This window comes from Hydra viridissima, unplaced genomic scaffold (genome assembly GCF_058129835.1).
Source record: "Hydra viridissima isolate aposymbiotic clone 2 unplaced genomic scaffold, HvirCarnegie_v1 scaffold_4, whole genome shotgun sequence".
In the NCBI taxonomy this organism is placed as follows: Eukaryota; Metazoa; Cnidaria; class Hydrozoa; order Anthoathecata; family Hydridae; genus Hydra; species Hydra viridissima.
The window spans coordinates 14,870,872-14,883,757 of record NW_028324303.1 but is presented as its reverse complement, the minus strand read 5'-3'; the positions used below and the strand labels follow the sequence as shown (position 1 = coordinate 14,883,757).

General features: G+C 29.1%; 1 protein-coding gene and 1 pseudogene across 2 annotated transcripts in view; one reads left to right on the top strand and one right to left on the bottom strand.

Annotated features, from left to right (window-relative positions):
• LOC145183575 (ectopic P granules protein 5 homolog) overlaps nucleotides 1-12,886 on the bottom strand; it is a 33,020-nt gene that overhangs the window by 16,885 nt on the left and 3,249 nt on the right. For both annotated transcript variants that reach the window (XM_090083754.1, XM_090083755.1), the window contains 9 exons: nucleotides 5,621-6,219; nucleotides 5,429-5,521; nucleotides 3,580-3,651; nucleotides 3,077-3,199; nucleotides 2,849-2,969; nucleotides 1,529-1,674; nucleotides 941-1,146; nucleotides 703-799; nucleotides 356-473 (listed from right to left, as the gene is read on the bottom strand). In XM_090083754.1, coding sequence (XP_089939880.1) covers nucleotides 356-473; nucleotides 703-799; nucleotides 941-1,146; nucleotides 1,529-1,674; nucleotides 2,849-2,969; nucleotides 3,077-3,199; nucleotides 3,580-3,651; nucleotides 5,429-5,521; nucleotides 5,621-6,219 — 1,575 coding nt within the window. The remainder of the gene's footprint in view (nucleotides 1-355; nucleotides 474-702; nucleotides 800-940; nucleotides 1,147-1,528; nucleotides 1,675-2,848; nucleotides 2,970-3,076; nucleotides 3,200-3,579; nucleotides 3,652-5,428; nucleotides 5,522-5,620; nucleotides 6,220-12,886) is intronic.
• LOC145183677 (uncharacterized) lies at nucleotides 9,859-12,657 on the top strand (annotated as a pseudogene).

Genomic DNA, 12,886 nt, shown 5'->3' with positions numbered 1-12,886 from the left:
AAATGTAAGAAATTATCTGACAATGATTAAAAGTTGCTTCCAAATCAGTTAAATCAAACATGAATGAAATTAGGAAAACTATGAGAATTTTTCGAAAATGTCCTGGTAAACCATCTTTTTTTTTTTAAAAAAAAAAGATATAAAAAAGTAATTTAAAAAAAACTGAACATGTAATTGGATGATAAATTCTTCATTATAAATTTTTATTCTATATTTCTTCGAAGAAATTATGACTCAAAACATTTTTATATATTTAGAGTAATTAAAAAACATTCTTGCACATAATTTTGTTAAAAATAATTTTAAGAACAACAACCTGCTATGATTGTAAAATAATAATTTTATGAACTTTAACCTTGAGTTGCATCAATGTTCAATAGTGAGAAGAATAAATCGCTGAAAGGAAATTGAGCAAACAAACTGATAAGATCTTGTTCAGTCATTAAGCTCCATATATCATCACGATTTTCATCCTACAGAAAATAAAATATAGATTAGCAGAAATATCAGCAACAAAAACAATAAGCCTTTTTTTTTTTTCTTTAATGAAGGAAATTGAAGAACTTCAGTTTTTTTACAACAAAAACTGTGCAAAATTTGCTGTTCAATACAAATACTTTTATTATTTTGTATACGAAATGTGATTAGTATTAATGATAAGTGTATAATAACATTAAGTGTTAATATTTATCACCAACATACCTCATAACTATCCTCATCAACCAGAGTCCAACTGATGTGTCGTTTTAGTGTTTTTGAATAGTTTACCTTGAACTTTGATAAATACTCTGCTCTAGCTCTATTTATACAAATAAAATTATAAAAATTTCTACATTTACAAAAACTTTTTTTTTTAAACAAAAACAATAACTTAGCAGCTTAAAGTTAAGAATAACTAATAACTAAAATAACTAATAAACTTATTAGTAATGGCTTGTACCTGACTGGTAGAGTCAAAGTTGTCAGCATGACAATAAAGTGATGAACCTGAGGTCGTTTCCATACTGACAATAACTGGTGAGCATTAAATGTGGGAAACTGAATATATTGTGCTTTTATACTAGGAATACCAAATGGACATCGAAGTAGATGATTCAATAAAAAGAAATGATCCGGAAGAGTTCCTACACGCTGCAATGATGATACCTAATAACAAAGTTTAACAACTTTTAAATTTTGTTAAAACATTTGGATGTATACCATTAATCCTAAGAGCGAAAAAAAAAAGTTATAAAAATAAAGAATTAGGTTAATGCTGTTAGTCACATTTGCAATAATAAGCTCTGATGAATGTTGCAACAAATTCAAATTATGCATGTTGTTTTTTTTAATATTCTTGGATTCATGGTTTCAAAAGAATTTTTTATTTCTTATCAACTGAACAATCAAGTTATTTTGAAATAAGAACCCTATATTAGAGAGCTGTAAAACACAAAGAATTATGGTTTGTAAGCATAACTTGCTGATTTGTGTATTGTTATATTTTATTGTGATGTTTTTGAGAATACTTTAAATAATTTAAACTTACCAGAAGATCTAACCATCTATTAATGTCTTTATTAAACTCCTCCTCAATACAACCAATTCTCAAGAATGAAAAAAGAACACTGATGCAATCTTGCAAATTACAAAGGGTAGTCATGGTACGCTCAGTCAAATCACAAGGCAGGTACACTGAAATGAGTTTTAGAAAATTTAATCACTTTTAATTTTTCAAGTTATTTTATTTATAACTTTCCTTTTAAAAATATTCCAATACTGTTAGGTAATTCCCCATAATAGTGGGACAACCATTTAACCTATCCTCTCAGTGCTCCTTAAAATTTACACCACTAATAAATCCTTATTCAAAAAAAAACTTTCTTCAGAGTTTCATTCTGGTACTACTCATTAGTAATGACTTATTGGAACCTTTAATATCAGTATCACAGACAAATTCCAATCCACTGAAAGTAATTGGATATAATAAAAAATTTAAAACTATCATTACTTGATACCCTTCTGCATTCAATGAATTGTTCTGAAGTAGAACAGATTAGTGGTAACTTTCTCTTAAATAAACCTCAAACATTATTATTACTTCTAACATGACTTTATTGACAAATAAAACATTTTGACTTAAGTCATTTGAAATAATACCATGGGATATTTTATTCCAAGTTCCATTACAGTTAAAATAAATTACTACTAGATGAAACATAGTTCAGTGCTATCTATGTATCCATGTTAAATGAGAAATAGCTAGTAGCTTCAAATGTTTTGGTAAAAGTGTGCTGTAAGAACACCACAATCTGTCAGACTTGTGGTGTACTTACAACACTTCTGCCAAATAGTGGTCTAAATTGAGTTCAGTGAAGGTCCAAATTAAGCAAAATCTGCAGCAGAGGTAGAGAAGCTTGTCACAGGAGATAAATATTTCAAAGTAATTCATCTCTCGAATTCTAAAACATAATTTGGGGCTCTGAGCATACAAAAGATACACTGGTAGCATTAAAACAACAACACAAAAATCAAAAGTGTTATGTTGCCAGTATGTGGAAATGTCCATTGACAAATTTTGTTCACTGACATGAAAATTTTCAACTTAGAAGAACCATTTAAAAAACAGAATAATAGTGTATGCTCTGTTATCACAAGATGCAGCAGAACTCATTCCAAGAGTTTAAAATCTGAATGGGTGGGTAAAAAATGTCATTTATTGTTCAACTTTAAAGAACAACCAACTATTTCTAACATACCAGTTGCAATAAAAAGCAGTTTTACACATTCTATGCATAACTTTGTGCAAACAATAAGTATGCCCTATTTATACCTTTACTATTCTTTATATAGGTAAAAAAAATCCTACCTGAAACAGGCCTATCATTAGAAACATTACATAGAGCTGGTTCATTTTTGAATAATTTGTATATGTAGTTTTCAACATGCAGCTTTCCAACTTGACTATTGTATTCTTGTAATTGATAAAACTTAAATAAAATATGAAGGCAGATTAGAACTGATTTCAATTTGAACAAATTTTTCTGAGGACTTCACTTTTGTGTTTATCAAACAAAATAAAAACTGAATAATAAACCTCATGCACTATTTCCCTTAAATCTAGCATATCTGAAGATAGTTGTGTTAATTGCTTTGGTTGGAAAAATGCCTTTTGATAACGATGCTGTTGCAATACTGAAACGCCACAACCACACTTTCCCTAAAAAAATTTAATTTTTAATATTACTGCAAATAACTTTAGAATACACTTAAATACAAACATCTAAAGTAATTATATATAGAACACACCAATAAACAAACAACTTTCTGGTTTCAACCAAACTTCTTTAAAGTAATAATATTATCTGGAAATACTAACTCAGCTATTAGCTAGTTGGTTTTTAAATGGTAAAACAAATGAAATTTTTATGAGTAATCCAAAGTAGCAATAGAAAAAACTATAATTCAATATGTTTATAGTTAAATGGGAAGAATATTAGATATTCTCTGAGCACTTATTTGACCTATTTCTATATGATATATTTACAAGATTTTAAAAAGTTATCTTTCACAGACTAACATTACCAAGCTATTACAAACCTCAACAGTGTAAATAAAATCTTTGATTTCCCAAAGTTTCTTTTGGCCTTCATCAACTTTTTCTTGAGCAAGCTATAAAAATGTAAAACTTGAAAAAGTTCATATATAACTTCATATTTCATTTAAATATATAAAAAGTATTAAGCTGCTTAAAAATATTTTATTGATTGCATTTAGGTTAATCATTGCAATATATATAAAGTTGGTTTTTTTTAAAACTGACTTCTGACAAAATTCTCAACTCTTTTTGGTTACACACCAGTTGATGAACTAGCAATTTCCAATTTCCAGTGAGGTACCTTCACTGAGATATTGCTAGTCTTTAATTTTCTTCAATAAAACTTCATACATACATACATACATACATACATGCATGCATTCATACAAACATACATGCATTCATACAAACATACATACATACATACATACATACATACATACATACATACATACATACATACATACATACATACATACATACATACATACATATATATATATATATATATATATATATATATATATATATATATATATATATATATATATATATATATATATATATAACCTGTATGGAAATCTTTTTTTTCTCTGGCATCACGTAACTATAGTTATTATCACAAAAAAAAAACCATATCAATAATCTTTTGTTGAACAGATCTTCCATTTTTTGAGCTTGATTTTAAATGTATTCCTTCAGAGTTCACAAAATGTATGTATCTTTCAATCAATAAACATATAATGACCAGCATTCTACAGGTTTTACACAGCTTTTGAATTATCAAAATATTTACATTGAGTTCTTTCAAAGGCTTTGACTTTGCTAGAATTACTTTTATTAAACTACTTAAAAAAGAACTTACTGGAAAATAATAAACAGTAAGCATGTAATTAAATATACACTCACTATTTTATAATGTTAGCTATAGGCTTTTCTCATCTGCCTATTCTCATCTGCCTATTATCATCATCTTCTTATTACTATCCCATATTCCTTGTTTTATTTAAGAAATTTCAAAATAATTCAGTTAATGTTTTTTCGGATGTCAGTACCTACATTGGAGGCGCTAAAAATGTCTTTTTAAATGTTTATTTTTATGACTGTTGTCAAAAATCTCTTTAGTGATGATAAAAATATCATATTCTGATTTCTTGTACTTAAAACTATTATGGTACTAAACTTCAGGTTTATAGCGAAGTACTTAACTAAAATTATTGTAAATGAGCTGACAACAGCAAAACAGAATTTTGTGACATTGAAAAAATGATATAAAGAGTCTGGAAAAGAGTGTATATCTCAGGACCTGTAAGGCACTGGCCACAAAAATTTGATTTACTTACTTTTTTTCACAAATATAACTTCACTCTAAATATAAGTCAAATCTGAGACAGTGGGTATTAAGACACTTAATTTGGTATGGAACGAGTTTTTGGTCATGTGATATCTTACAATTAAAACACCATCATATGTAACAATAATCATATCTTTTACAATTTGTTATGGTCCATTCTAGAACTTTCTAGATACAACAGAACATTTGAGAATCTTCCATAGAACCCTCTAGATATATAATAACATTCCAGAATATTCTATATCTTTCTAGGAACTTTCTATTTTACTATAAATATTAAGTTTGTGATATTATTTGTATTGTATTGGTATTACTGAATCAAAAAGAAAAGCTTTACTGAAATCGAACTTTTCTTTGGATCTGTCAAGAAATATAACACAATTAAAACCTTTTTTTATTTGAAGAATATTAATTGGTTGATATGGCAACACTTGATAACACTTTTATTACTAGAATATTTTAAACAAATTGAATTCCAGATTAAAAATGTTAATCACCTTGATCTTGTTTTGTAAGTCTGCAACTTTGTTTCTTGATTTGAAGTAAAAGTCTACTAGTTCATAAAACTTGTGGTGCTCTTTGTTTGAGTTCTAAAAAATAGGAAAATTTAACTATTAATTTAAATACATGTTTATATATTTTTGGCATTTTAATTTTTCATAATTAAAAAATATCCTTTTAAAAAATACCTTTAAAAATTCACCAACAAATAAACCAATTTGTGTAATCTCAGGATTGTAGTAAAAACTGCTTAATTGCTCTTCTGTAAATGGTTCCATGTTAATTTTTTTCACATCATGCAAAGAAAATACTTCTCTCACTGTTTGGACAGCTGTTACTTCAGGTCTTTTTACAGCAATGTTACTTCTTTTATCTAGTGACTTCTCAACACTTTTTTTAAGAGAGTTTTCATCTTTTGAGGAAACATATTTTTCTAAAATATCTGTAGGTAAAACCTCACTAATGGTTTTTTCTTTAATGTTTTCTGTTTTAAGCACATCAGTATTACTCTTTTCGTTAACATTTGAAGACAATGAATCTGAAGCAGTCGTATTTAAATCAGAACTTATCAATGGCATAGGAACTAACTCAGTTAAAAAATTTTCATTGAATTCTGGAGTTGCTTCAGAAGATACAGACATTAAAGGTGCAGAAGGTGAAATTATATTTTGCCTAATGAGATTTTCCTCTTCCTCTTGTACTTCTATACTCTCAGACATGCTTTGTTTAGCTTCTTCAGTACTGTTATGGACAAGTGATTGATTCAATAATGCATTTTCAGGAAGATCTACATTAATAAAACATAATTTCATCATTCAAAGTCTCTTTTCACTATGAAATATTGATAATTTTGTGCAATAAAAATGTAATATTTTATCAATAAAATTTAGTTAAAATAATATGACACTTTTATTACACTTATAACTTAAAAAATTTGGTCAACATTTTGGACTTAGAATGAATTAATCTACTGCCTGAAACTCATAGAAGAAAGTAAGTAATTAGAACAAAACAATAAATTATTCATGAATAATCAGGCTTGGTCGGGAAAGGCGTGCGATTGCACTCTGATCTTGACCACTCAAGCAATATTTAGTTACGACAACTTGCCCATGGCTTCATTTACTTTTTGAAATGTTCTCAAAACTTCTTCAGAGCCATGGCCAAGTTGTCACAAATAAATATTTTATGCGTGGTCAAGATTAGAGTGTGATCGCACACCTTTCCTGACCAAGCCTGATTAATTTAGACTTACTTTAAAAACCTAATATCATTTTTACAAATTGTTAGTGTTTAACAAAGTGTGATTAGGGCAATATTCTGATTTGAATATATTGGACACTTGACATTAATGCCCCATTAAAAAGATCTCAAATATTTTGTGTTTTTTATGTAGCATCAAAAATTAAGAAATAGTTTTAATTATCAATAAAATCAATATGAAATATAGACAAATGTTTTAAAACTTCAAAAAAAGTTCTTTTAAGACATGGCTATTGATGCAATGTGAAAAGTCATATCGTTTGGATGTTTTACTCTCTAACAGTCAAAAATTTAAACTAAAAATGCTAATCACTTAAGAATCCAATGCTTTGTTCTAGTGTCAATATGAACCTCATGTAAAACAGTTTTACAAACACAATTTTTAGCAGCATGAGTCCATTTTGTTTAAACATAGAAATAGAAAAAATAATTTCTTGCAACTTTTATCAGTACAGCAGATCAGAATTGAACTTAAAAGTGAATAAACTGCTTAAAGTGTTTATTATGGCATTGGTTTGGAGTATACTAAGTGTTAAACCCATTGTCAGTATAAAAGATTAAAGATTAACAATCTTGTAAATAAAGTACTCATTTGGTAGAAATTGGGGTAACTTTGCACAATGTTCAAAGTTACTACAAATGTTGCTGGCCATCCAACAGCAATACTTTCTAAAGCCTCATGCTAATAATTTATAAGCAGAGTTATTCCATACCTTTTTATAGTTTTAATTAATTTCTTTGGTAATTCAGAGTCAAATTAAATTATTAGTAATGTTTTTTCCAGATGTCAATTCTTTACAAAAAGGAGGTTAAGACCAGAAAATACAGACTATACAGAGGACAACCTATCTAAATGTCTTGAAGATGTAAAAACTAAAAAGCTAATACTAGAGCAAGCTGCAACAAAATATGGTGTTAGTGGAAAAACAATTTGTAACAAATTGAAAGGAAAACATAACTTAAAACCCGGTAAACCGTATTTTTTTTTCCAAATTAGAGAAGGCTGCCCTTGTCAAATGTATTATTCAATTATGTAACTTTGGATTTCCTATTTGTAAAGAAAATTTACATCATATTATGTACAAATACATCCAATTAAATTAGAAGACTTATGTCATATTATGTAAAAATATATTCATTTAAATCAGGTCCAGGAAAGACTTTATATTCTTATATTTTTCTACCAGCTCTGGTAGAAAAGTAAAAGAATATAAATTCTTTCCTGGGCCTGATTTAATCAAGTCATTTTTACAAAGACATCCAGAGCTAACAGATAAATATGTGCTAACACAAAAAAACCACAAGCAAATGTTAATGAAGAAATTCTAAAAGAATATATTCAACATCTTACCAAAACCAAATAAAATGTTTTTCACCATGCAACATATACAACTATGACAAAACAAACCTAACTGATGACCCTGGCTCAAAAAAATGCTTGGTAAAAAGAGGTAGTAAATACCCCAAAAATATAAGCAACACTTCCAAGACAAGTATTTCCATAATGATATCAGATAATGCAGCAGGTGAAATTTTACTACCTTTTGTTCTTTACAAGGCTACTAATCTGTGGTCAACTTGGTGTCTAGGAGGTCCTAAAGGAGCCAGAAACTTCAGTATTAAAAGTGGATGGTTTGATGGAGTAGTTTTTGAAGAGTGATTTTTTTCTCTCCAAACATTATTGAAGTCTGTGAAGAAAATGAAATAAAGTTTGTTTGTCTACCACCTAATAGTATGCATATAACTTAACCTCTGAAGATGTAGCTTTCTTTAAACCTCTAAAAACAGCTTGACATAAAATAACAGAGTATAAATGTTCACCTACTGGCTGCACTAAGACATCTCTTGACAAACAATATTTCCCAGAACTTTTAGATAAGCTATTGTCTGCTGTAGAGCCAAATCAGGCTAATAACTTTAAATCAAGTTTTAGAAAGTGCAGTGTCTATGCAGTGAATGTCAATGAACTTCTTACAAAATTAGAGAAGAAGAATCTTATGATAAAGAAGTGCTAGACAACAGCTTTAAAGTTTTCTTACAAGACAAATTTAAATCTTTGGAATCTGTAGGAACTAATAAACAAAAAAAGAAACTTTCTGTTCCTGCAGGTAAAAGTTTTAGTATTGGAGATCTAGAAAAATTTAATGAGGGTTCTGTTATTGCCTCTCAGAACATTGCAAAGAAAGAAAAAAATTAGCAAAACTAGGGATCTTTACAAAGTGCCCAAATTAGACTTTCAATGGGGCTTTTGAGCTGTGTTCTGTTAATTTTGATTTTTTATCGAAAAAAAAAAAGAAGTCTTTAATTCATTTTGCTCTAGTTTACCCACAAACAAAGGAACTTTTCTTGGTGTTTTATGTTTTTAATGGGGCTGTGTTCAACATTCTTTGATCATAACATGTTATATTCTTTATTAAGTAAAATAATACTAAAATTGATCCTTTGCTTTTAATTAAACTAGCCTAATAACATACATACATACATACATACATACATACTTACATACATACATACATACATACATACATACATACATACATACATACATACATACATACATACATACATACATACATACATACATACATACATACATACATACATACATGCATACATACATACATATTATTTTACAAATTTAATAATAATTTATTTAATTAATAAAACTTAATGACTTTTTTATACCACATAAAAACTTAACAACAAATGTTTGAAAAATGAAATACAATGTGCGTTTTGATGTGAATTTAAAACTGAAAGTTCAAAATACTATACATTAAGCCACTGTCATGTATATGATAACACTTAGCTCAGTGTGGGATTTATGTATTATGGATATATTATTCGTTTGCCACAAAAAAAAAAGTCAAAAAACTTTTAATCTTTTTGGGAAATACAATAGAAAATCTTGGAAATTCCACATGTCGTCACTTAAGGTCCATAAATAAAACTAAACTTTCATGTGTTTTTAATTTTTTAAACGTAAGTACATTGGAAATATACAGCAAATGCGGAGATTTGCGTTCTATAAAAAAACTATTTACCAAACTAAAACGTAAACTAATTGTTTTTAAACAAATATTTTAAAGTATATTAACTGTAATCGAAGAATAATTTCTTGCTTTATTTTTTACTTATAATAAATTCATATTCTCGTATCAGCATGAGCTCAAAAAAACTTGGAAGACCTGCGAAGGTTTTAAGCAAAACTCGTATTAATAGTGAAAGATTTGCTGGAAAAGCTTCTGATTTACCCGTGAGTGATCTACCAACTTACAAACAGCTCATTCAATACGGTTACAAGATTGAGAAAGAATTATTTAATGGACAGAAAATTGACTCTGTATCAATCGTGACAAAAGTCAAGAGTGACTTGCAAAAACTTTGGTATAGAGTTAATCCAAATCTACCTCTGATAAAAGATAAACCATTAAAAAAAAAAATATCCAGAACATTTAAAAAAGTATTATCTGCAGAACGAATTCAATCTAAAAACTATAAGTCCAGTATAAGCTGGCTAGAAAAGAAACTGGAAACGTTGTTTGATTTGTCTGCTTGCCGGTGCGATCTCCCAATTATTGATGACTGTAAAGATAGGTAAATATATATTTGTAAACATTTTTTAGTACAATTTGTTTAATGTTAAGTGAAAAAGATTTTATAAGGGTTGATGAAAATTTACTATCCTATTCCCCTCGCCTTCTACTAAGGTATTAAGGTAAAGTCTTTATCCATAAACTAAAGAATGTAAGCCTATATAATAAATAATTTCTATATTGTCTTGATTTTATAGTAAAGTAATATACATTTAGACAAATCGGCTGTCGGAAAAGCGACTGCACAATGAAACACATAGTTTGTCTCTGTGAGGAAAGCAGAAAGGTATATCATGCAATTTTTATCAACATTTACTGTTAGAATTGATAAATATGGAGGGTTGGATAAAAAAGAGCCGCAAGTCATTTTAGCCTTTACTGCTTATTTACGAAGTTATGGTCAAATGATTAGTGATCATGAAATTTGATTCATTTTATTTGCTTTAAATTTTAATTCTTTTAAATTTTAAAAAGAATTAAAATTTAAAGCAAATAAAATGAATCAAAATTACCGTTCTGGAAAGAGAATATTTAAAGGATCAAAGATGCAAGATAGGACCAAAAGGAAGTTGGCAGTTAGGCAACGTGGACCAAGTGGAGGCAACTAGGGTTGCCAAAATGTATATTAGACAGGAAAAAGAGGCCACTAGAGAGCTAATTAGACAGAAGTCTTCAAACAACATCAAAAATCGAGTCAGAAGGTGATTTTAGTGCTGGATCTTCAAGTTTAGATACAACTGAAAGTGAAGAATTTGAGGAGCAAATCATAAGTGAAAGAAATTACACAGACTTATCTAATTTAGCCAAGGCTGCAATAAGGTATGAAGTAAGTGATGCTGCTGCAGCTGCAATAGCAACAGCTGTGTTAATCGACTACGGAATAGTAACTGAGAGTAAAAAATCTCAGATAGTAACGGAATATAAGATTTTTTGTGAAAAGGTACGAGTGGCTAATTCAATTGACACAAAGCATCGTCAAGAAGTTTCACAAATAAAAGTAATTGGTGTTGATAGCAAGAAAGACAAAAATTCATTAGTTTATGTGATAAAATACAAGAGTAATGGGGACCCTTTCTTTTATCGAACTACCAAAGATGAACATCACCTCACTTTTACTTGTGAAAATGACCCTTTCTCTGGAAATTATCTAACTCATACTATAATAGAAAATGGTAAAGGTAGTACTATGGCTTCAGCAACGTTAAATGTGCTTTCTGAATATGATAGTATTAAAAGCTTGGAAGCGATTGTTCTTGACAATACAAGTTCTAACACTGGCGTAGATAATGGTTTAGTTGTCAAATTAGAAAAGCTTTTGAATCGTAGCATTCATTTAGTTGGTTGTTTACTTCACTAGGGTGAGCTACCTCTTCGTCATGTTATATCTGAAATAGATGGAAAAACTAATGATCCTAAAAAGTATAAAGGCCCTATTGGTGAACAAGCGTCTGATACATTCATGCATGAAAAACCATTGGTTCAGTTTGTTCCTATTGATTCCGAGATAGAGTTATATGTAAAGCCCAACATTGTTGGCGATCTGAGTACGGACCAGCGTAAACTTTATGAGTATTGCACTGGAATAGCTAAAGGTTCCATTTCTGTCAAGTATGCTAACAGGAAACCTGGTCCAGTCTGTCATGCATGCTGGTTAACTCTTGCTTTGAGAATTATGATGGTTTATACAAGAACCGAGATACCTACACATGATTTAAACTGCATAACAAAGTACATAGTACAAGTTTACTGTCCTATGTGGTTTGCCGTTAAAAGTTCAGCGCATTACAAAGATGCACCAAGGCTTCTCCATAAAACAATTCAATTAGTCAAGAAACAGGATAGCAGAATTCAAATTATTGTATTGAAAAATCTTCAGGGTAACTCCTACTGCTGCTGTCAAGAAAACTTTCTTTATGCTATGCTGCTAGACGATGAAAAAGTTGTAAGAGACCATGTCTTAATCAAATCTTGAAGATTAGATTATCTAGGGAAACAAATCCAGATTTCAAACCTAAAATCAAAGCTAAGACAGTTATGACCTTGAACTTCAATGCTGATGTTTGGACCGACTTAATTGAGGTTTCTTCAATACAAATTGAACCTCCTACGTCAACTTTTGTATCTTCAAATGAATTACTACAAGCTATTCAAACCGGCAATAAACTTTCTCTAACTGATTTGCCAAACAATTCTCAGTCGGTGGAAAGAGCTGTAAAACTCACATCTGAAGCTTCTAAAAAGGTTTATAGGCGGGTAAAGAGACATAACTTCATTCTGGCTAAAAACCAAAGCAGAGCCGAAAACAAGAGAAACGTGAAAAAGTCAAAATATTGTGTAATTATCTCAGAGTAATTTTACAAACTTGTTTTTACAACAATTTTACAAACTTGTTACAAATGTAATATATTGTATTTAATGTATATAAATGTGAGTTTAATGTTCTCTTTTATGAAAAGGCATTCCTAAAATGTATTATAACTTCAAGCTTGGTGTTACTTTTATTGTTAATGGTCTATAAAAACGTTGAAGCAAGGGTGTTATATATATAAATACCTATGTAAACTAAAAAGACCTAACCAGAGCTAGCGCAAACAG